This window comes from Gadus macrocephalus, chromosome 14, assembly GCF_031168955.1.
Source record: "Gadus macrocephalus chromosome 14, ASM3116895v1".
NCBI lineage: Eukaryota > Metazoa > Chordata > Actinopteri > Gadiformes > Gadidae > Gadus > Gadus macrocephalus.
In genome coordinates, this window is record NC_082395.1 from 3170557 (window position 1) to 3194805 (window position 24249).

At 47.1% G+C, this 24249-nt stretch overlaps 1 protein-coding gene across 7 annotated transcripts; it reads left to right on the forward strand.

Moving 5' to 3' along the window:
- The first annotated feature begins 48 nt into the window (after positions 1-48).
- Positions 49-22269, forward strand: pacsin3 (protein kinase C and casein kinase substrate in neurons 3). Of its 7 annotated transcripts, none has more exons than XM_060070556.1 (11): positions 49-761; positions 2400-2492; positions 8614-8714; positions 9586-9742; positions 10219-10454; positions 12288-12443; positions 14071-14246; positions 15676-15796; positions 17335-17483; positions 19643-19854; positions 21111-22269. In XM_060070556.1, exons 3-11 carry the CDS (start codon positions 8661-8663, stop codon positions 21224-21226), a joined length of 1377 nt encoding a protein of 458 aa, XP_059926539.1. In that variant the 5' UTR covers positions 49-761; positions 2400-2492; positions 8614-8660; the 3' UTR covers positions 21227-22269. The 7 variants fall into 7 exon arrangements, with proteins under 7 accessions (XP_059926539.1, XP_059926538.1, XP_059926541.1 ...); XM_060070558.1 differs by lacking the exon at positions 49-761 and adding an exon at positions 2108-2302 and having other exon boundaries at positions 2426-2492; XM_060070555.1 differs by lacking the exon at positions 2400-2492 and having other exon boundaries at positions 117-761.
- Positions 22270-24249: the final 1980 nt, after the last annotated feature.

Sequence of the window (24249 nt, forward strand, 5' to 3'; positions counted from 1 at the left end):
CATCCTGCGTGGATGTTACCATACCACGGTGGCCCTTTAGAGGGCGCTGCTAAAACTTATGCTGATGGTTCATTGGCAAAAAACATTGGATGCTCCGTGGGAAAGGGAAACCCATTTATATAGTCTCTGAGAGAAAGAGTGTGCGTTTGTTTTCGGGCGTGCGTGCGTGCGTGTGTGTGTCTCTGCGCGGGCGCCTGGTAAACTGGTGTCTTTGTATGTGTGTGTGTGTGTGTGTGTGTGTGTGTGTGCAGGCGGATGTGATGATCGCTTGCTCAGACAGTGAAGGGTTAAAGACCCGTAATAGGATGAATGGATATTGTGGCTAGCAGCATCTGATTACAGAGACCTCTCCTGAGCGACGCTAGGAAGCATCGAAAAGACTCCTTCCCTCTCGAAAGTGTTATACAGATCCACATTAAAGTCAACTATTGTTCAATAAGGCAACACATTACAAATCGACTATTCCTTGGGAGTCCAAGCCAGCAGCGTACGGGTGAGGAGCATGCATGCACTGGTGGCGAGTCTCTGCAGGACGTATGGAGTCGCAGCGTAATGGCCTATGGGAGGGCAGCAAGCGAGCCTGTTGCTTCTGAGTAAACATTGACATTCAACGCGCTGCTGGCTTCGAGGCACACGGAACCTTTCGGAGAGTTTCACCCTGCCCGACGCACCCATGTGCCGCCGACCGCCCGCTGGGAGCTTCTAGGGAACAGGATAATCGGAGAAAGAGGATCGGAGCAAAGCAACACAAGTTGCAACAGGTAGGTGCTTGTTGGAGACTTAAGTAGCCTAGCCCGTATGTTATTTAGATGTTTAGATGTTTTATGTTGATAACGCCAACATGACGCACATCATTAGTAAGCGCAATTGCATCGCTGGGACTGGAGGCGTGTAATGGAGACACGTACCTACTGCGTAATTTAAATTATCGCAAATCGCCCGCTTAGCGATCGGTTGGTTTAACATGACGTAAGCTCGTTCGGGAAAAGTTGGAGTTACATGGGAGATGTTGGAATCGTTTACGTTCACTCGTTTATTCTTGTTCGTTGAGTGGGTATCTGGTTCGACTCTTCGGGGTTCTCTCAGTGCAGCAGCCAGGGCGTCATGACGTCATGTCGCCCGGCTGATGGTGGGGGGCTCTGCTGCCTCTGTCTGGCCCTCAGGTTCCCTGAGCAGCAAGTGGATTATTTTCATAGAATGTCGAGGTCCATCAGCAGCTGTCGATTTCTCAGAGGTCTCCTATGAAAGATGCATCTATTTTCTCATTAAAAAAGAAAAGAAAAGGGAATTGTTTTGGTCCTAGTGCTACATCTGATGTTTTGGAGTCGAGTTGTGTCACCTAGTTTACAGTACTCTACACACACCATGTAGGACCCTAACCGCATGAACAAGGTGTTCAGAATGTACGATACTACAATGACCTAAAGTATGTGTTAATCTGAAGAAATTAATTCAACAGAAGTAGTCAAACGTAGCACATTGACCTATCTTGTGGCAGTGTAGAGTTCGGAGGAATTAAATTGTGTCTAGGGTATAGCATTTTGGCTGGCTGCTGAATGCTATGCAGGGGAACAATAATGGATTGTGTCTCTTTATGTTTAATATTCTGTCCCATCTTCTACCAGAACATACTCCAGGTTTACTAGTGACATGCAGCACTTTTCGATTGCAAGTTCCTGTTGGAGGGAATGGTGCAGCCTGCGTTGACTGCTGCTTCTTCAAAGGGCTGATGTCTGAGTTGTACAGGTCTATCCATCCCTGCATTATTCGCTCTCTGATCACCGGAGACACAGAGCTGCCGCGCAAATATGTTGATGACAAAAGCCTTTCTGTCCAGCCATACTGCCATGTTCCTAAAACTAGAACTGGTCATTCTCATGAGACCAGAGACCTCAATATTTAATCCTATGCCTTACTTGGCAAGGGAAGAGCTCAATGAACTTGCAACTCGTGGTGTGTTGACGTCCTATTGACAGATACTTTGACCCCTTTTCTCCCGGCCATTCCAAGGTAATTTTAGAAGTGTGATGTAAGTCCCCCGGACCTCCTCTATGAGCTCCGGGGTCTCTCCGGCCTGCTCATTATGTTTACTACACGCTTATTATGTGTGGCATTTCAGTGGGAGCCCCAGAATGTCCCACCTCTAAGCCACTGCTCCATAACTGCAATAACTGCCACCAACTTACTATCTGCGGCCTCACTCACCTGGCAGCCTGCTGGACCATCGTCAGGTTCTGTGAGATCCTCACTGCATGTCTGTGGGCTTCAAGGCTTCCTAACCAGCTCCTCTGTTGTCTCTCTGGTGTGTTTCCTCTCTCTCTCTCTCTCTCTCTCTCTCTCGCTCTGTCTATTTTTTAAGGATTTTTCTTTCTCTCTCTCGCTGAATCTCTGCTCTTTAGCCTTGCTCTTGTCTATTGCTTCTCAGGCCTTCGGAGAAACAGCCCTTGCTTGCATTTGGACTGCTGTCCATCTCTGTTTTCATCTCTGAAAAGGTAAGGTTGTCTTTGCTTGGACCCTGGGATGGAGCACATCATGTATGTGGGTAGAAAATGGTCTTGTTTTGTAACATGAATGTGTGCAATTGTAGGTGTGTAGTGTTGTAGGAAGGTGAATGCATGGAGTTCTATACATTCAACACTCAAAGTCTGTTACCTAACTGGAAACTGTGGTTTACAAGTATTTTAAATAAAGTAGATAATCCTACCTCTCTGACCTGGCCGTTCTAGTTTCACCTACATGAATCGAACATCCCTATTTCTGGTCTGTTTCCTGAGACTGAAAACATAGAACCCACTGGGATTACTGGGCATTCATTAATAGGTTTGCACTGCAGTGTATGTGAAGCTAGACTCTGACATACTGCACATAAGTGAGATTTCATAGTCCATATTTTCACAGAACAGAAAATGTGTTTCATCCCTGCAAGCTTATCGGATTGGACCGGTTTAGAAAGCCTTTCAAGGTTGGCCAATATAGGCATTTTTAAATTCGCACTTGTGAATTCAAAAGTACTACACAATTCACTGGGTTTGTATGGAGAGGAACACGAGATCAGGATGTACTCTGTTTTGCATCTCCCCTCTATTTGTTATGTATTTCTTGAAGTGTGTGTTTTCTGGGTTGGTCCTGTCATCTGGAGCATGACTTCAGAGCCTCATCCATCATTATTTCTGTTTATTTTTGTCCAACGGTACACAGTTTTGCCTTTTCAAGCAGTTTCCAGGTCATGGTGAACATTTGGGAGATATCTGTTACTAAGGACAGATACAATATCTGTAGTCTCCCTTCCAGTCCTCAATGTTCTCGGATGTACCCATTTGTATTCAGGATAGCTTCCAAAACAAATTCCTGCCAGTGATTAGAACCTCCATATGTAGCCAATCAATGGAATGGGTTTGTTAGTAACAGGGTCCCCTTTTCCGGGGACATTCCCTGTTTCTGGCAGCCTGTAGCCGGAAAAGCCCCCCGTCAAGAATATGATTTACGAAAAATCGATTAGAAAATGTTGTCAGGGTCGGCTTAGCTCAGGAGGTAGAGCAGTTGCCTTGTAAAGGTTGCTAGTTCGATCCCCGGCTCCTCCTAGCTGAGTGTTGATGTGTCCCTGAGCAAGACACTTAACCCTAACTGCTCCTGATGAGCTGGCTGTCGCCCTGCATGGTTGACTCTGCCGTCGGTGTGTCAATGTGTGTATTAACCGATGTAAGTCGCTTTGGATAAAAGCGTCTGCTAAATGCCCTGATTGTAATTGTCATATTTTAGTAAGGTATAGTAACAGTTTTAAACGTTGTGATTCGTTGAATGGCAGATTTTGTTATCATTAGAATCTATGGCAGTTTGGATGTTCGGGATTCTATTACATTTACTCTACTAACTAATAAAAGGGCTCTGCTGTACAGCTTGTTTTGTTTACGTTGTAGTCTGAATGTAAAACCATCTACCACCAACAGTGGTGATCTACTGGAAGTCCCGGCCCATTCCCACAGCACCTACAATCACCAACTCATGATTTTGCCCTGCTAATAATAGTGTCATGAGCATAATGCGCTGGTGTAACATAACTCAGGCTAATACCCATATAAAACTCCCCTAGCCTGCTAGTAGCATGGTTTCAGGAACGAATGGAAGCAGGCTGCTGTAAAACCGTTGGTGTACATTAATCTGATTATTGACTGGGTTTCCAGTAGAGCCTTTGAGGCCCTAGACCTAGTCTACCCTTTCCCTCCAACCCTCCCTCCCTCCCTCCCTCCCTCCCTCCCTCCCTCCCTCCCTCCCTCCCTTCCAAGCCACCTCCCCCATCCCTCCTCCCCCATCCCAGGCCCGCCTGCACTGACCCACTTCTGCCTAAATCCACCGTCCATTGAATCTCCTTCAATCGTTGTGTGTCTCTGCCTTGCACACTCCTGCCTTCCTTACTGTCTGTCCCATGCCCCTAACTCCTTGTAGTGTTGTGTTGATGGTCCAAAAACCTCTGTCAACTATACAACTATACATGTTGTCACTTGCATTGTTATCTCTTTCTCCTTCTGTAAACAACTATACACACGGAAATATTACCGTTTCCAGCCTCCCACTGTGCATGGCTAGTCAATATTCACTTTTTTCAACCGCCTTTCTCTATCCCAGCCTTTGCTTCACTCGACAATGGTGATGCTTTCCGTTTTTTTCTGACCGTTCATTTATTAATACATTTTTAAATCATCGTCCTTTTTGTACCATGGCCTGGCTACTGGTCCCAGGGAAGATGGATACTCTGTCACAGTTAAGTCCCAGGCCGCCCTGGAATTTAAGCCAAGAGTCAAAGAAGGCATAGGTCAGAATGCAGCCCTGATTACTTTTTCGTTGGGCTTGCCAGCGGATGGTTAATCACTCTAGAAAGGCCAACGTCTTAAGGAACGCATCGGTATATCATGATGGTCCTGCAGGCCAATGCCCTATAGTTCTCTCTAGATATAACTCTGACAATGTTATATTCCGACTTCTGGCTTTGTATTTTATGATCATTTTATGGTTCTATACAATGTTGTATGAAGCATCTTTTTTTTTGAGTACGGGACAATTGTACTTCTTGATTCCTATTCCTTCCATGTCAGACGAAGTTTGCGTGTGGGGAAATGAACTCAAGAACGTGGTCACTTACCAATGCAAGATAAACATCCTTTGTGGACACACACCCATGGGAGGGATCTCTCAGCCTCTCCAGTGACTGCTCCACAGCCACTCTGAGAGGAGGGTTGTGTTCTCCTCCCTGACCAGGCACTGGGTCGGCTTGGAGGCACTTCTTTAGGTGTTTATTGTTTTGGCACGTCCTCCTTCTTGAAGTGGAAGTGTCCTGCTTTTGGGGTGTCGTCTCGGGCGACTCCGGGGGGTGAAGTGCGGTGGTTTGCCGAGGGCTGTAGTTGGAGAGGGTTGGAGGAAGGAGGTTTGCAGACGCGTGGTTGATTATAGGGAAGGGTGTGAGAGGGGAGCATAGAGTGGGTGGTTCAGAGTAGGTCTGTCGCTCACGGCAAACAAAGCAAGGTAAGATGAGGCAGGCGTGTGCGCGTCTGGGGCTTTGTGTGCAAGCGGCATGTTGGGGAAAAAAATGATCTGCTAAACTTTCTACTCAACAAGTATTACTTGTATTTTTATCTGATCATGGTGTCAATATTCTCACAGAGCATAGTGTTTGTATTCTAACTTCTCCGTGTTCTTATCCTTGTCATACCAAGTACTCGTCTTACGTTCTGTCTCCTGTGTGTTTTTATTATAGCAACACAGCCATGTGTTGAGTTGGGTTGGACAGCTCAACATCAAGTTATGGCAACATTTCAAATGTGTTCATTCTAAACAGAACTTCAGAATGTTAACACATTTTGCTTCAGGTTAACTTTCATTCATTAAGTTTTTGAACCGTCCTGATAACCTTATCCATATGTGTTACCACAAATGTATTGTAGAAGTGGTTTGACAAACAGCGTTCTGTCTGGCCTGGGGCAGCAGCATCTAGTGTGTGTGCCAGAGCACTGACCTACTCCACTAATGAGTCTGTCCGTCTATAAACTTGCTGGACATCACAAAGCGTAATCTCTTAAATCAGGGCCACCCACAGACTGACGGGATTGAACACAGTTGATCAATAGCTGTAGATCTACTTTTGTTTGTATTTTCTTGTGTGTTTTTTGAGTATTAAATGGTGGAATCTTGTGACCGATCTCACAAGTGGCCCGTTGAGGAAGTGTGCTGGCTTTCATGTTCACTTTGGTAGTAGGAGATTTGTGGTTTGATTCACTGATGATACAATTTAGACACGCCTTGCATACTTAACATTGACATTCATACCTTTGGTTTGAATAGCTTCCTTAGAACCAGTCTGAGCTATTGGTCGAAACAAGTGCAACAAAACTCATATCTTGAGTACCCAGAGAAACTGTATGTTCATGTGAGTTCATGTTCACAAGAGTGAAGCGATAGGAACAACAAAGTCAAGCATCCAGATCAAGTACCCTTATTTCACAACGACACACACTCTTCTTGGAATAGTAATTAGCATGTGCCGGCCAAGTCAGCTTCTCATACCCGCTCATGTTGTAGCATGTTGATGTCAGATGCCTCCTTTGCTAGAATACTTTCCACCCACTCACTCATTCACACTTCTGTGTTTCTGTATGGGTGAAACATGTATGTTCTAACAACACTGCAGTCCAAATGATTAAAAGGTAAAAAGAGTAGATAGATGTAGATGTAGAAAAGATTTGCTTGGGGGGGAGGGGGAGTAATGAGTACTGCAGATAAGAGCAAGATCTGTTGCTGCTGTGGGAGGTGCCATCACGTTGCGGTCATCATTACATGTCACACCTTGCAGATTAATACTTGGCTTGAAGACTGCGTCTATTTTGCAGTGCAAAGCTATGACTGCTGTCTATTTTAACCTTTCTTTCCTAATTCCTATCTACTGTGTCATAATTTAGGATCATTTTTAATTGAATTCCGAGCGGTGTTGACTTACCAATCAATATCACCGAAAGGTTTTTTGTGAATGGTTTCACCACTTCCTGACATTTGTCTAAACGGCAAATCTTGATAGCTCAACAAAGGTATAACTAACTAATACCTCCATGAAATAACTGGTCAGTTGGTTTAACGTTCACTTCGTACTAGGACCAGAATGGACATGATAACGCTGCTGGCAAGCTTATGCTTGTTCTCTGTATATTAAACGGTTTGATGACGGGAGTCAGCATTGCTTACTCCCACAGAATAGCTTTTGAAAGGTCATCCAGACTCTACCATGTCATTTCTGTCCATGCTGTGTTCTTTATTTTACTGCCACACCTACTCCATATTGCAGACTGGAGATTATGGGTCCGGCATTCCACCCTGGGTATATCCGGAACCCGTTTTAACCAACTAGCCCTTCTGGAAATTTACTGTTTATAGTTTTTCCGGTTTCTCGATTGAGCGGTTACTTTTTCAGTTGGGCTATGATGTGGCCCAAAATGTGGTGTGTAGAACTTTGTTTTGAAGATATTTTACCGTGTGAAGCGTTTAACCGGCGCACACACACACACACACACACACACACACACACACACACACACACACACACACACACACACACACACACACACACACACACACACACACACACACACACACACACCCAATCTTTGTGTGGCAACTAGCTTCCCTCTCAAGTTGTTGTGTCTGCCACAGGAAGTGTTTTGGCCTTGGCCCTGGGAGTCGTCCAATGAGACTGCGTCAGTGCGGATGTGGATGTATAGAGTATGGAGGACCGAGGTCATCGTGAACCCTGGGCAAGGTTCATCCGCTCTTGGGATGCGTCTACAGTGCTACTGGGTTCAGGATATCTCACGCAGATTACACTGGGTCCACGGGGTAGTCCACAAACAATCAGTGGTAGCGTGAAGTATGACTGGCCATGCTGTTATCCAAGACACTCATGTGGCCGAGCTCAGAGAAAAGGGCTCTCCCTTGGCTGTAGTCATCCAAGTTCAGCTTTAATATCTGCAGTGCTCTCTGTGCAAATATGAGAGAGAGAGAGAGAGAGAGAGAGAGAGAGAGAGAGAGAGAGAGAGAGAGAGAGAGAGAGAGAGAGAGAGAGAGAGAGAGAGAGAGAGAGAGAGAGAGAGAGAGAGAGAGAGAGAGAGAGAGAGAGAGAGAGAGAGAGAGAGAGAGAGAGAGAGAGAGAGAGAGAGAGAGAGAGAGAGAGAGAGAGAGAGAGAGAGAGAGAGAGAGAGAGATCTAACAAGTGGTTCTGTTGTGTGCTGGTGGGCGGTAGGGAGACTGGGGGGGGCCGGTGGGCAGCGTGTGGTAGGGGCTTCTCTCTGCCAGCACTCGGGCCAGTAAATAAACCCCTTAGCTGACGTGGAGCCCGCCTGAGCCAAGGGGCATGAGCGCTACGGGTAGCGTGCAGCACCCCAGTAATGACAAGGAACTAAAGAAACAGGGTTAATCATCTAAATCGATATCCTATTATCTCATGTCTGACGTGTTAAGTGTTAAGCATTAGTAGTAGAGAGGACTCTTGGAAGCTAGCATTTTTTTAATGATGTGTTTTTCTGCCCCATCCTCTCTCTCCTGTCTCTGTCTCTGTCTCTGTCTGTCTCTCCTCAGTCCCACGTCTAGCCGGCATCATTCCGTGCTGTAGGGCAGACCCCAACATGTCTTCCAATGGAGACCTCAGCGACCTGGGCAGCTCTGACAGCTTCTGGGAGGTGGGCCACACACACACAGGCAAACACGCACACAGGCAAACACAAACGCGCAAACACAAACGCGCACACAGGCAGCTGGGACTTTAAACGCCAACACACGCAGGCAAGGGTTTTATCGCCAACAGTGCTAACCACAGAGTCGGTGTAATAGCATCTTGTCGGCCACCTCATCAGCTCAGCAGGCCGGGCGCCTGACACGCGTCTGTATGCGTACCCAGCGAGGGGAGGACGAGTGCGTCCTGCTGACTGTAGTGTGGGCAGCGCTGTTGCTGACGCTAAGGTGGAGCCGTGTTGTTTTAAATAGAGACACGCGGGTGCGTAATGAGTCCCTGCTGACTTGCACCGTGGCCTGCCAGCCCTCTCTGCAGCTAATGCAGACAGCTTTATCCCAGCGGCTGGCTCCTCTCCTCAGAGCTGAGAGCTGAGAGCTAAGGCTGATCTCTGCGGTCGTTCACAATGAACAAAATGAACGGTCGGACGTATAGGAGTCATGATTGTTGTCGTTGTTTTATTTTATCGCTTGTTGTTACTGCGCATTGGGTTCAAGAAATGTAGTTTATAAACTACATTTTGATTAATTCTAGTTATGTTGAATACTTTCTCGAAACTAAAAACCATACAGACAAAACGGTATACATTGACGTGTGTGTGTGTGTGTGTGTGTGTGTGTGTGTGCGTGTGTGAGAAAAACACTGTTCTCCAGATAAATGTAATTGAAAAAATTCAATACATTTGAATTGAATTCGAATTAGTCGTATAAAAATGATGATGGATTTGTATGTATTTATTAGTGTGTGTGTGTGTGTGCACAACATTCTTATCAACATCACCGTCTGACCTGTCTGTATTGTGTGTGTGCGTGCGCGTGCAGCCGGGGAACTACAAACGCACGGTGCGGCGCATCGACGACGGCCACCGGCTCTGCAGCGAGGTGGTCAACTGCTTCCAGGAGCGCGCCAAGATCGAGAGGAGCTACGCCCTGCAGCTCGGCGACTGGGCCCGCAAGTGGAGGGGCACGGTGGAGAAAGGTGAGGAGGAGATGGACCTGAGGACGGAGGGATGGAGGGAGGGAGGGAGGGAGGGAGGGAGGGAGGGGCACGGTGGAGAAAGGTGAGGAGGAGATGGACCTGAGGACGGAGGGACGGAGGGATGGAGGGAGGGAGGGAGGGAGGGAGAGAGGGAGGGGCACGGTCGGGAAAGGTGAGGAGGAGATGGACCTGGGGACGGAGGGATGGAAGGTGAGCCGGTCAGAGGAGAGAACCAGGGGAGGGATGGGGAGATGGATGGATGGTTGGATGGATGAGAGGCTATCTACAGCAAAGATACCGAGGATAAGATGCTACACGATGCTAAGTGCTGAGTGCCAGGACGCACAACAAACAATCACTGCTCAAAGGGGTGTTTTCAGGAGAGTAAGGGAGAAGGGGCAGTGGGGGGGGTAGGGGCGTCGACACCGTTGACCCGTCCGAACGTAACCTGGGTTCGAACCCGCGCCTGTGCCCAGGCCCTCAGTACGGCACGCTGGAGAAGGCGTGGCACGCCTTCATGCAGGCGGCGGAGCGTCTGAGCGAGCTGCACCAGGAGATGCGCGGGCAGCTGGCCAGCGAGGACAGCGACAAGGTGCGCAGCTGGCAGAAGGACGCCTTCCACAAGCAGCTGATGGGCGGCTTCCGCGAGACCAAGGACGCCGACGACGGCTTCCGCAAGGCCCAGAAGCCCTGGGTCCGCCGGCTGAAGGAGGTGAGCCGGGGTGGGCTGGCCGTGGATGATCGGATCCGGAGAAACGCTAAATAACAGTTGTGTATCGCAGAGGGATGTACCCGCTACTAGAGATGATCCGAAACCATTTTTTTCCTTCCCGATACCGATTCCAATTCCTGAACTTTACTATCGGCCGATACCGAGTTTATTCCGATACAGCATCCAGCATTGTAACTACTAAGCACTAGTTCTTATTGAATAGTCGTTTCACTTACTGTTTGTTTTTTTTCAGAACCAGATTTACATTTATAATATATAATTATAATAATACATTTGTATGCTTGTAGTTGTCAACGCATCACTACAGTTCATTCTACCATGCAGACTTGGTAGCATGAACTCACGTAGGTCGGAGATGAAACATTTCCCATTCCGACACTCCCAAGAGAGGATCTACTTTTTTTTATATATATCTGAAAGTCAGGTCCTAAACTCAGGGTGTCTGGGGTGTGGTCTGAACCCCGCTAAGCCCTCGCTGCTGTTGTGTGGTGTTTGAACCCCTCTCTCCAAAGTCTGAAATGATGTACATTCATTCAACCGCACCGTCGTCATGATATGAGCGACAGTTCATTGGTCACCTGTTGCGCTGCACAGACAGGTAATTAGACTCCGCCCACTACCTCGGCTTGAAGGAACGGATTGGATTCGATGGACTGAAATGACGGGAGGTTGCGATTACATCAGGAAACATTTCGAATGCTAAATGCACACCTTGATGCACCCTCAATAACATGACAAGTAAATGACGGGTTTCTGGTGTCCGTCAGTTATTATTCCGACTCCTATAGAGCATCCAACCCATGGATCAAACTGCAGGAGTGGCAACGTGTCTAGTGACCTCATAGGCGTTTACCGCGGCTGTTTCTAATTGGGTCAGATTCCATCACAGCAGACTTACGACACCAATGTCCCAGGAGAGGTGCGTCATGCTGCTGGAATACACAGCGCCTTGGCGAGAGAATGCCCCACACCAAGGTTCAGCCATGTCAGCCAGAGCAGGACCAGTCTGTGGGCTTCTGCCAGACCCTGAGCTGAAGATGACGGCATCTGGAGCATGTTGTGTTAGGGCTGCTCGATTATGGGGAAAATCATAATCACGATTATATTGGTCAATATTGAAATCTTTGAAATTTCCCCTCGAAAAAATACACAAAATGGTCAAAGAAATGTTTAGAAGCTAAAATGATATACAGATATGTATCCAGCTGTTCTGCCCTTTCTATAAAACCTTAAAAAAATATTAAAAAAAAATAATCGAAAAACTCGATTATGTTAATTTTGTGACCGTTTGGCGCTAAAATCGAAATCGCGATCAAAATTCGATTAATCGCTCAGCCCTATGTTGTGTAAATAGTATTTGAAATAGTATGTCCCACGCAACAAGAGAAGATGTGAAGGGTAGAAAGTGCACGTTTCACACCAACTTTGACTCGTGTGTTTCAATTGAAAGCAAAATAAGTACTCCCTGACGATGGATAATAACATATTGACAATACTGTCAATGCATAACATATTGTAGATTAATGTTAAACAACATGTCGAGAGGTTGTAACTTAAGTCGTGTCTGTGTCTGTCTGCGTCTGTCTCTGTTTCTGTCCCTGGTGTTGACATTGAAATTCTTTATTGACACATGCACAAAGGTAAGCAAACAACCGTACAGGTCAAAAGGATAACCCCAAAAAAGCCCTTGGGCTTATTTCCATTGTGGTCCCTTGGTAGTGTAAGCATGAATGTCTGTGTATGCAAGTGTTTGTGTCGCTAACGCGTGGTGTGTGTGTGTGTGTGTGTGTGTGTGCTTGTGTGCGCGTGCAGGTGGAGTCCACGAAGAAGAGCTACCACCAGACCAGGAAGGAGGAGCGCACGGCACTCACCAGGGAGAACCACGCCAAGGCCGACCCCACCAAGTCCCAGGAGGAGGTCCGCAAGTTCTCCACCAAGGTGGAGCGCTGCACAGAGGAGGCCGAGAAGGTACCGCGAGGGGGGGGGCCGGACGCACGGGGCTGTAATCCACCCGCAGGCATGCACTATGAGTCACCGGACGCACACACACAGACACACGCAGACACACACATGCATAGACACACACACATACGCATAGACACACAAACACACACACATACGCATAGACACACACACACACATACATGCGCATAGACACATTCACACATGCGCATAGACACGCACACACTTATCAGCCGTTTGTTAATTGCTAGTGTGGCACCGTATAATCGATAGTGCTCACTAATGTGTGGACACAAACCTGTAGATAGGAGAGTGGATGGATACATTTGTGAACACACACACCAGACACACACATACTCCAAACACACCACAAGACACACATGCGCGCACAGACACACACCAGATACAGACAGATACACACACACACACACACACACACACACACACACACACACACACACACACACACACACACACACACACACACACACACACACACACACACACACACACACACACACACACACACAGACATACTACACGTCAGAATCACTCTCCCATTTACACACACCAGACACACCCTGACTAAATATGTATCGCACCACTACTTCCAGTGGGAATATGTCCAGTGAGAACCAGGAAAAGTTGTATTGGATTTCAACTGAAAACAACTGAAAACATACCTGAGCGAGCGTTTACTATGCGCCAGGCGTGACCGGGCCTGTTGCCCTGTAGGCCTGCTGCCATCTGCCCACGGCCGGCGGTAGTCCCATCCACCTTGACACCCAAACAACATGAAATGATGCACGGAACTCTTAAAAGTTCAGTTGAAATCCAATAAAACTTATTTCTGACTTAAAATATAAGCAGGGAGGGAATGGTGTGTGTGTGTGTGTGTGTGTGTGTGTGTGTGTGTGTGTGTGTGTGTGTGTGTGTGTGTGTGTGTGTGTGTGTGTGTGTGTGTGTGTGTGTGTGTGTGTGTGTGTGTGTGTGTGTGTGTGTGTGTGTGTGAAAAATAACTTCACACGGTGTCTCTTTTTACAATTAATTTGTTACCAGCATTCGTAGTGTTGATCATCAAAGACATTGACGTCACTTAGCAACCGAAGACGCTGGGGTTGATAAGTAACCAGACTACTTGTGGAGTCATAACAAAGAGGGCAGAAAAAATCCACATTCCTTGACAGGGGTGAATTATACTCAACAACGGTGAATTATCAAATATAATTCACAGCCGGAAGTTGTGACGGGCTCATGCAAGTGAACGGAGCGTTCCTCGGCATTGAGAAGAGCCATGTAATAAATATATTAGGGCTGTCAAGCGATTAAAATATTTAATCACGATTAATCGCATTAATGCCATAGTTAACTCACGATTAATCGCGATTAATCATATTTTTTTTTTCTATGCTAAATATCCCTTGAATTCTTTGTCCCATTAATTTTTTTATTTTAATTGGTTTGCGTTAACGCCGTTAATAACGCGTTTAACTGACAGCTCTAAAATATATATACAGTGTGTGTGTATATATATAAGTGTGTGTGTGTGTGTGTGTGTGTGTGTGTGTGTGTGTGTGTGTGTGTGTGTGTGTGTGTGTGTGTGTGTGTGTGTGTGTGTGTGTGTGTGTGTCAGGCGAAGCAGCGCTACGAGAAGGCTCTGGAGGAGCTGAACCGCTGTAACCCCCGCTACATGGAGGACATGGAGCAGGTGTTCGACCTGACGCAGGACGCCGAGCGAGGACGCCTTCGCTTCTTCAAGGAGGTGCTGCAGGACATCCACACACACCTGGACCTGTCCCGGCAGGAGGGGTAGGAGACACACGCACACGCGGACACACAGACGCAGACACACTGACGCACAGACGAGCAGACACAAAGACGCAGACACACACACACACTCCTACCTTGACCTGTCCTGCCAAGACGGGTAGGACAGACAGATAGACAGACACACACACACACACACACACACACACGTGTAGGACGCACACAAGACGGGTGGGACACACACACCTGTCCTGCCAAGACGGGTAGGAGGGAGACACAGACACACACTTTGTGTAGACGCACACACACACAGATTGGTGGGATTTTAATGATTTGCCCTAATGCTAAATCCATGCTCAAACTACATTAACATTTGTTCTGTGCGTGGGATAGATGGGTGTGTGTTTGTGCGAGTCTGAGAGTGACTCGACCACTTTTGCGGTTTTCCATTAACTATTATTTTCCCTCTCCCCTCATATTTATTTAAATGACTCATCGTTCCCATGGTGACACTGTTTGCTAATGAACAAGTGCACCGCTGTCTAAATATTGGTTGGAATTTGACTTCAGATATCGAACCTGTTCATGTTGCGGAATTCATGGATTTTTACTTCAGCCCAGCATTGTGAGTTCAGTACCATATATTTATTTGGGTCATATGATAGCTGGTAGCTGAATGTGGTGTCAAGTGTATCGGCATTGTTATGTTAAGAACCGGTTATGTCAATGTCAATTGAACCTGCAAGAGTTGAATGCTGGGACGATTCCGTCTCTGGTAAGGCACTGCCTGTGGCGGTCACAGGGTGTGTCCAGGGAAAAAAAAACGAATGTGCTTTGGAAATGTCAGAATTTACCTCTGCGGGAGGGCTGGAATCTGGCCACTGCTCTACAGCACCACCTAGAGGTTGGATATGGTATCTGTATTTTTCTTTTCTATTTTCAACCGCAAGGCAAATCTACTCTGTCTTTTAGTGGGGAGGAAGTCTTTTTAATTTAAACAGGCCTTGCGCACATACACACACACACACACACACACACATATGCCTGCACACACACACACATACAATATGCTGTGAATGAGTCCCCATCATTCCATCTATTTCATTCAAACCTTTATGGATTTCATTAGAAGCGGAGGGTTTAATGGGGGGCTTTGTAACGCACATGTGTTGTTTTCTTTATTAAAGAAGCCCGCGAGGGAGCACGGGTGTATGGTTGAAGGACATTGCTCCAACACCTCAAACCAAACTCTATTGGATCATGGTGGGCTGTTCTTTTGACCTCTCTGGAAGCTTATCTAAGGTGGCCTGGTTGAAAACCTGACCCTTGACCTCAGACCGGGTGTCACTCAAACGTCACATACCGAATCAAACGCTGTGAAACGCAGAAGAATAAAGATAACTTCTCTTGCATATCGTGGTTGTTTGTGATGCGGTGCTCCCCGTGTGACTGTGGTGCTCTGATGTGGAAGGTTCCAGAGCCTGCACCAAGACCTGGGGCAGACCATCAACGCAGCCAACGACGTGGAAGACCTGAAGTGGTGGAGGAACACCCACGGGCCCGGCATGAGCATGAACTGGCCCCAGTTTGAGGTAAACATCACGCTGGCACTTTGCTCACTCAGTCGTCCCATTCACCCGGCTCACTCACTTTCTAGCTCGCTCGCTCGCTCGCTCATTCACTCACTCATTGGCTGGTAACCGGAAGGATGCTAGTTCGATCCCCGGCTCCTCCTAGCAGAGTGGCAAGGTGTCCCTGAGCGAGACGCCTCACCCTGAATGCTCCCGACGCGCTGGCTGTCGCCTTCCATGGCCGACACCGGCCGAGCGAGCGAATGCCGTGCATGAATGGGTGAATGTTCCGCAATATTGTAAAGCACTTTGAGGGGCAACAGGTTAGAAAAGAGCTGTATGAATGCAGTCCATTTACGATTCATTCAATGAACCTCAATTCATTCATTTAATTTCGGTCTAGCATTACAACCCAAGTATCCACTTCCAGTCCTTCCAGTTCCAGTGTTTCTGAGGGCCTGCGTGGTACTTGGCGTACGAGGCGCTACGACCCACGAGGAATGCATGTGAATCGAGCAGCTCGGGAGTGAAAGCCTTGTTGTGTGACCCGGGGGGGGGGGGGGGTGGGGGGTGGGGGGGGGCTTGAGTGGGCCTTAGAATGGCTGTCGGAGGAATGAGCCAAAGACCCTCTTCCTCATGAGCACACACTTCCACACGCGCTTCTGCCGCAGCACCATAGTTAGCGCCCATTAGAGAGAACTTGCGCTATGACGGTTCACCGAGAGGTTTTCACACGGTTTCCTGTAAAAAAACAAAAAACCAAATGAACAGGAATTCTCTCTTTTATATTTATTAGCGCCTCTTCATTTTACGTTTGATGTGTCCTTTCCCTGCTGGGGGCTTAATACAGGGAGCCAAAGTATACAGTCAGAGTCAACTTTGAGGGACACGGAACACATCTAGCCTCTTGGGGATGCCAGATTAGGGGTGATCAGTGGATTTATCAGCCTCCATTAGTGACCCTGCGGAAGAAAAATAGAAACCTCTTTCTGAATAGAACTTGGTTATGTTTTTCTTTATAACCTCCTCTATGATTCCACGTGGGTTGTGAGGCCGTGCGGTAGCCTTCTAAGCAAGCGTCTGTGTGACCACAAAGGCCTAACCCGACGACCATCGTCCGGAGCGCTGGAAATAGCGTTGACGGCAGCATGTTGGTGTGTGTGCATCACCCAGTCTGAATGGGCCCTCTGGCTACACCTGGCCGCCCCCACAGGGACTGGGAGGGGCCAGAGAGCTTCCATGGCCTCAGGAATCTCTTGGCATTCCCTCAGCTCACACACACAGAGCGAGGCATTGTCCTGGTGTCTCTCTCTCTCTTTCTCTCGCTCTCTCTCTCGCTCTCTGAACGCACACGTACACACGCATGTGTGTACGTGTGCAATAATTTTCTGTTGAAATCCTTCATCGTGTGTGTGTGTGTGTGTGTGTGTGTGTGTGTGTGTGTGTGTGTGTGTGTGTGTGTGTGTGTGTGTGTGTGTGTGTGTGTGTGTGTGTGTGTGTGTGTGTGTGTGTGTGTGTGTGTGTGTGTGTGTGTGTGTGCCTGGCGGGCGTGGGCTCAGGAGTGGTCCCCGGACGCGAGTCGCTCCATCAGCAGGAAGGAGAAGGGTTGTCATGACGAGGACAACGTGGTCACCCTCACCAACATCGTGCCGTCCGGTGTGGAGGATGCCCCGCCCACTCCGACCCCCACCATCTTGGACGCAAGCAGGTGAATACGTAAATACTGTGTGTGTGTGTGTTACACCCCTTGCCCACTGCATCCGTCCGTTGACGGATGTCATTGACTTTGCCTGGGGGCGAACCCGCAATGCATTGTGGGTCCGTCCGTTCCGTCGGCTCCGTCTCCTGCGTTCGTTCAGAGGTTGAGAAAATGTATCATCAAAATCATCATAGCTATACGTAACTGAGTCGGACTAGGAGTGGATCTGAAACCCACTTCCTCCAAATCGCGCTCGCGTGATATTTAGGCTACCAGGAACAACAGAGTGCATTATCTATCTCCTGGCTTTTATCCCGTCAGAGAGAGTGTGTGTGTGTGTGTGTGTGTGTGTGTGTGTGTGTGTGTGTGTGTGCCCTCGCGGGGCCCACCCCAGTATTTCAACTCTCTGTACTTGGCCTGACTTCACACTCTTAATTGCTAACTTAAATCGCTGACTCAGGCTTCAGAGGTTGCGTGTTGTTGTGTTTCCTGTGTGTGTTTGGGGGGGGGGGGGGGGGGGGGGCCCTGTCTCTCTCTCCCTCCCCGCGGCCCCATTAGCCCCCAGTAGCGCGGTTTCTCTCCCACACCCCTCCCAGCAGGGCCCGCGTCTCGCTCCCGACGGTCATTATCACTGCGCCGGAATAGCAGAGCCACTGTTCACCACGTTGTTGGGCCCGCTCACGGACTGCTCCTCTCCTGAATGGCTACAGCCTTTCAGAGGGGTTATTAAAGATCATCGTTAGAATGTTAACTGAACAAAAGGTTGTGTTCCCCTCGCTCCTTGACCTGGTTCAGGAGCTGAGGGGCCTCACCATGAACCAGCAGAGGTGCATGATGGGATACCATTTCTGCCCTGCATGCCCTTGCCCATTTTGACCCAAATTAGTATTCAGTTCGATATGAATAAATCTTTCATGTCATAAATATTTGGCCTGTTAAGCCCTTTGAGACCGTGACGGTGATTAAGGGCTATACAAATAAAATTGTATTGAATGAATGCTGGAAACAGAATCTGGGCAATGATTCTGTGTCACTTTTACCTTTTTTATTGAAATTGTTTCACTGAGACAATCTTTGACCTTGCTTGAGCTGCTGCCCCAGTGACCCTACCCCGGCGAGCAGGTGACGACGCGGATGAGGGCACTCAGACAATCAACAGATCATCTGAAATTGCATTCTGAATAAGCCGAATAAAAATACTGATCGGGGAAGTATGATGAAGAACGCGTGCAATGTGGTTATGTTCCATCTGACTTTAGGCCTACGCTTCAAGGTCCTGAGTTTCAGTTCACACACCGGTCAAAGGAATACTGTTCAGGTCACGCTTTGGTCCACGCTGTTTCATCACATCCCGCTCAGAACAGTAGCTAGAGCGAACAGGCAAGCTAGACGCTTATCGCAGTGTAGGTTAATGCCGATGGACATGAGCACAGACTCACAGACTCACAGAGGGAACGCCCTCCATGCACACACACACACGCTAGGGCTGGGTGATTTGGCTTAAAAATAAAATCTCTGATTTTTTAAAAAAAAACAGATTTTAATAGATTTAATTTCAATAAATCACAAATATATATATATTTTTAAGTTTGTATTTTATTTGAAGATTAACAAAAGCACAATTTGATTGCCACAGACTTTAGCCTAACGCTAAACGGTCACTATTTTCAGTGCATGCTGAGTGTTATTTTAATCTTAATTTTTAATAAATAAAAAAAATTATTGACCATAAATTCGAATTACGATTAAAAATCAATTAATCGCCCTGCTCCAAGACACACACACGCACACGCACGCAATCAACCCAAAGCCAAGTCTGACTCATGACTCTTTGAGAAATTACCTCAGGTTCATTCCTCAAAGCCGCTTTAACTTCAATACACACCCTTGACATTCTCTCTTTCTCCCTCTCACCTCCCTCCCTCCCTCCCTCCCTCCCTCTCACCTCCCTCCCTCCCTCCCTCCCTCCCTCTCACCTCCATCCCTCCCTCCCTCCCTCTCACCTCCCTCCCTCCCTCCCTCCCTCCCTCTCACCTCCATCCCTCCATCCCTCCCTCCCTCCCTCCCTCCCTCCCTCTCACCTCCCTCCCTCCCTCCCTCTCACCTCCATCCCTCCCTCCCTCCCTCCCTCCCTCCCTCCCTCCCTCCCTCTCTCCCGTCCTCCGCAGGGTGAAGGACTATTCCTCGGACTGGTCGGACGAGGACGGCTCTAAGAAGGGTCTGGGGGTGAACGGCGTGGGTGAGGTGGAGAAGCAGCAGCAGGAGGAGGAGGTGGAGGAGGAGGTGGAAGAGGAGGAGGAGGATAAGGTAGAGGCTGTGCCTGTCCGTGCGCTCTATGATTACACGGGCCAGGAGGCCGACGAGCTGAGCTTTAAAGCAGGTATTAATCCCTACTAACGCCCATTAATCACCCACGCCTCTGTGGGTCCTTACACACACTGAGGAGACGCGGTGCAAGCTTACTATGAGACGCACGCACGCACGCACGCACGCACGCACGCACGCACACACACACACACACACACACACACACACACACACACACACACACACACACACACACACACACACACACACACACACACACACACACACACACACACACACACACACACACACACACACACACACACACACACACACACAGTCATGATACACACACACACACAGTCATGATATACACACACATACAAAGTCATGATATACACACACATACAAAGTCATGATATACACACAGTCATGACACACACACACTCAGTCACGATATACACACAAACACACACAGTCATGACACACACACACACACACACACACACACACACACACACACACAGTCAATATATGCACACGCACCGTCATGATACATGCTACTATTTTTCTTTGTGGTTCATTGTATATGCACATAAGCAGAACACACTTGAATATACAATGTTCATATTTGTATGCATGGTAAAAGTTCCAAGGTTATTTGCCAGTTTGGCAAAATAATCATTTGGGATACAAAAGTGATCATGTTTGATGGATGCTTTTATCAAATCTTCCACCTAGAATCCATAATGCAAGGATAAATACTCATTGGTGCAGATTTATTATTTTCAAAAGCCCTGGTGTGTTTACATCAATGCATGGATTCAGAAGGCTGATTGAATTGGTTGATGGTAGATATCAACTAGGGCTGCGTGATTATGACAAAACTAATTATCCCGATTATCGATTCAATTGATAATCGGTTGCACCTACTATACATAATAAAGCAATTGCTGAATATTAGCAGGCATTCCTTTATTCAATTAATGAAGGTTTAAGTGAACTGGTGTGACACTGTCGTGTGTCATTGTCGGGTCACTGGAGCTTCAGTGCAGTGTCACACTCTAGTGTCACTTCACTGTGACTGCCGTGTCATCACTGTAATGTGCTGAGTTCTGCAGTGTTCGGTGTTTGTGGACCAGTGGCCTCTTCAGTTTGACAGCATCACGAATAAGTTGATAAATATTGCGATTTCACAAACCCTGCGTGAGATTTCGTTCCACACCTACCTACCACGTCCTCGCTACACATGAACACGACCTCACCTCCACCCCCCTCCCCCTCCACTCCACCCTCCACCTCCACCCCCTCCTCCACCCCTCTGTGCAGGAGAACAGCTGCTGAAGATGACGGAGGAGGATGAGCAGGGGTGGTGCCAAGGCCGGCTGGCCAATGGCCAGGTGGGCCTGTACCCGGCCAACTACGTACAGGTGGTCGCCTCATGACAGCACGGCCTGCCCACCTCAGCCCCGCCCCTCCCGGGCCGCCCGGCCAATGGTACTGGAGAGTTAGACGCCTGGACCAATCACACCATGCCACAAGAGCCCACGTGAGCGCGTGCCCTTCCCGGAGGTGGACACTGTGAGCCTTGCCAACCAAACCATTCCCTGAACAATTTTTATTTTATTTTATTTTCCTTTTTTTTCCTCAAATACCTATGCTCTCTGCCTAGCTACGGGACTGAGGGAGTCCACTGTGCTTCCTGCCGCCATTTTGCGTCGCGTAATGTTGTCCAGAGTGCGCATGTCTCTCTGTCTAGTCGTGTTTTTCCGTTGGCGGCGCATCACTCGCGGGGGGAAGTGCCTTCGCAGAGACGGTTGACCTTGAACGTCTAGTGATGACCTCTGTAAGATGATGGCTGACGTTGGACCTGGCCACGCCCACCTCATGACCACGCCCACCTCATGACCACGCCCACACCATGACCACGCCCGCACGATGGCCACACCCACATGATCACATGGTCACATCGCTCGGTGAAGGTTGCCCCCGACAACTAAAAGCAGCCGGGTGTGGCCGTTGTGTGTGTATATATGTTACCTGTTTTGGTCACCTGTTGAAAGAGTAAAAAAACAGTTGTTGAGTTATGGTAGGTTTAACGTTGTTGATGGATATTTAGCCTTGGCAGTGCGTTCAACTCTGTGTTGATTTGTTCTATGAATCAGCTTCCTCTTCTGCTATTTCTGCTATTATCTGAAAAAAATATATATATGTTGTCAATCACACTCAAATGAATGAGTTTTTAGTTTAAAAAAACGTTTCCTTGTTGAGGCAATCTAATCTTTTATTTGTTGGTCCGTTTCTTTTTGTTGCTAAACTGACAAAAGGGAGCGAGGGCATGAGTGGTTTTCTAGTTCATTTTGAGATTGTTTCCCAAGATGTGTGCCTGTGTGTGTTTGTGTGTGTGTGATATATTGGCCACTGCTAACCCCGTGCACCGATGCTGGAGCTAACCCATGTACCCTCTCAATAAAACCATTGAGAAAACGACTGCAGTGATTTTGATCTTTGATACAAAAACTGAAAATGTGTTTCTCTGATAGCTCCTATGAACCATATGGTGCGCTTTGGGCACATTGAGAGGTAAGCAATGCTGTTCTGCATGAATAATATAAAACATGTGTTTTTAGTGGGGAGGAAGTAGTTTGGATTTAAACAGGTCTTGGACACGCACACACACACCTATCCATCCAGGGATTTTTACTCCTCTTACTTTTATGTGTAGTTTTTGTTTTGTCCTCTAGATGTCCTCATTTTTTACGTTGAGTATTATTTCCCTGAATTTTCTCTACCTGCTGTGTCTATTAAGTTCAACCTCGTTTTGGTCTATTTAGGTCAGCCCTTTCAGTTTCCCTGTTGGCAGATTGTCTGTGGTTTGTAGCAGGTCCCAGTGTTTCCCTAGCAGTTTATTCCTATGGTTCCCTCCTACTAGTCTTGATTCTTCCTGTACGTTCCAGTTTCCACTTGTGTCAACTGATTTTTGTTCCTGTTTTTCGCACCATATTCTATTTACATTTTCATGGACCGTCTTCCTTTCTTATGTCTGTTTTGGATCTAAACACACTCTTGTAATGATTTTCGTTTTTACGTAACATTGATTGTATGCAGGCCCGTCGAGAGAAGGCAAGCAAACCAAGCAATTGCTTGGGGCCCCGAGCTGGCCTGGAGCCCCAAGACAACGACTGGTTATGAATAAAATGCAACGGCAAACTGATCGGCGATCGAGTCCTAGGGCGGCAAATGTGTTGTGGGCGCCCTCCGGTGGCGCTCTTCATTAATTAATTTATATGAAACAAGCGAAATATAACCTGTTTACCAAACATGTTGCCAAATGGAATGGACAAGGGAGGCGATTAATTGTTGATTGTTGTGTTAATTGTTTACCGCACCTTCCTCCTGTGTCACGAACCACAGACATTCACAAGCTAAGCTCCTCGGTGAACTGCATTGCTGATCTTTGGAAGAGAACTGTATCTTACTAGACTGTCGCCAATGTCATTAGTGAATGATCTTGTGATGACTGTGATGGTAAGTACGCTTGACAGGTCAAGCTCCCATTTGAAAGCAAGAAATGCTATATATCTGGTCTCTCAGAAGATTGCAAAATATGTAAGTGAAGAATCGATGTGTTTGTTTCCATTGCCTGGCTGTAACAAAGTGACGGACATGCACATACTACATGTGGTAACAAACAAGCACGGGAGCACTAAAAAATAGAATTATCACAAATCATTGTTGCTCAAGCCGGTTTCTTCTAGTAATAAAAACACATCGTGTAACAGTGATTTAAGATCACTGTTTAAGATATTTACAGTTTTTCTCGATTGTATACACCCAGAAAATGGAACTATGCACACAATTCTGAAAACTTGAAGCTCATGTATCAACGACAAGACTCCAGACTGCTAAACTCTTAGCACAATTCCACTGTTTTCACATTTTTGCCAAACTCTAAGCACAAATCTCATCATTTAGCACACTTGGGTCACCTGGATCACACTGGCCTTCAAAACGCAATTAATTACCAATAAGTCTAACTCATTTCTCACCGGATCAGGATTGGAGATGGGATACATACTGATTTACATGTAGATCTGTTTCACCTCATTTATCAAAAAATCACAATCGGCATGGTCAAAATGTCCTGGTGTTTCACAATCCAGAGTTCAGACTATAGCTTTATTATCAGAATATAAGGTTAGGAGTTTTTTTCAGGGATGATTGCATTTTATAAGTAGTTCTAAGATATACTGAATATATACCAGTTATACCAGTAATATAAGTTAATTTGCTCACACTTTAGAAAATAAATATCTAACATTATTTGTGTTTTAGTTTGTCAATGGTCTTTGAATCCACATCTGTTAGACTGCAATGTCTTATGAACCCTGACCAGTTGTCAAATCCGAAGTCTTGAGGGGTGCTATTGGCAACCTAAGACTTTGCGAAATTGTAAATTCTGACAGCA

Excerpts from the sequence above, each read along its gene's own strand:
- pacsin3 (XM_060070556.1), top strand. The coding sequence starts at position 8,661 with ATGTCTTCCAATGGAGACCTCAGCGACCTGGGCAGCTCTGACAGCTTC. Across the intron at positions 8,715-9,585 it reads GCTCTGACAGCTTCTGGGAG|CCGGGGAACTACAAACGCAC; the intron begins GTGGGCCACACA and ends GTGCGCGTGCAG. Across the intron at positions 10,455-12,287 it reads GGGTCCGCCGGCTGAAGGAG|GTGGAGTCCACGAAGAAGAG; the intron begins GTGAGCCGGGGT and ends GTGCGCGTGCAG.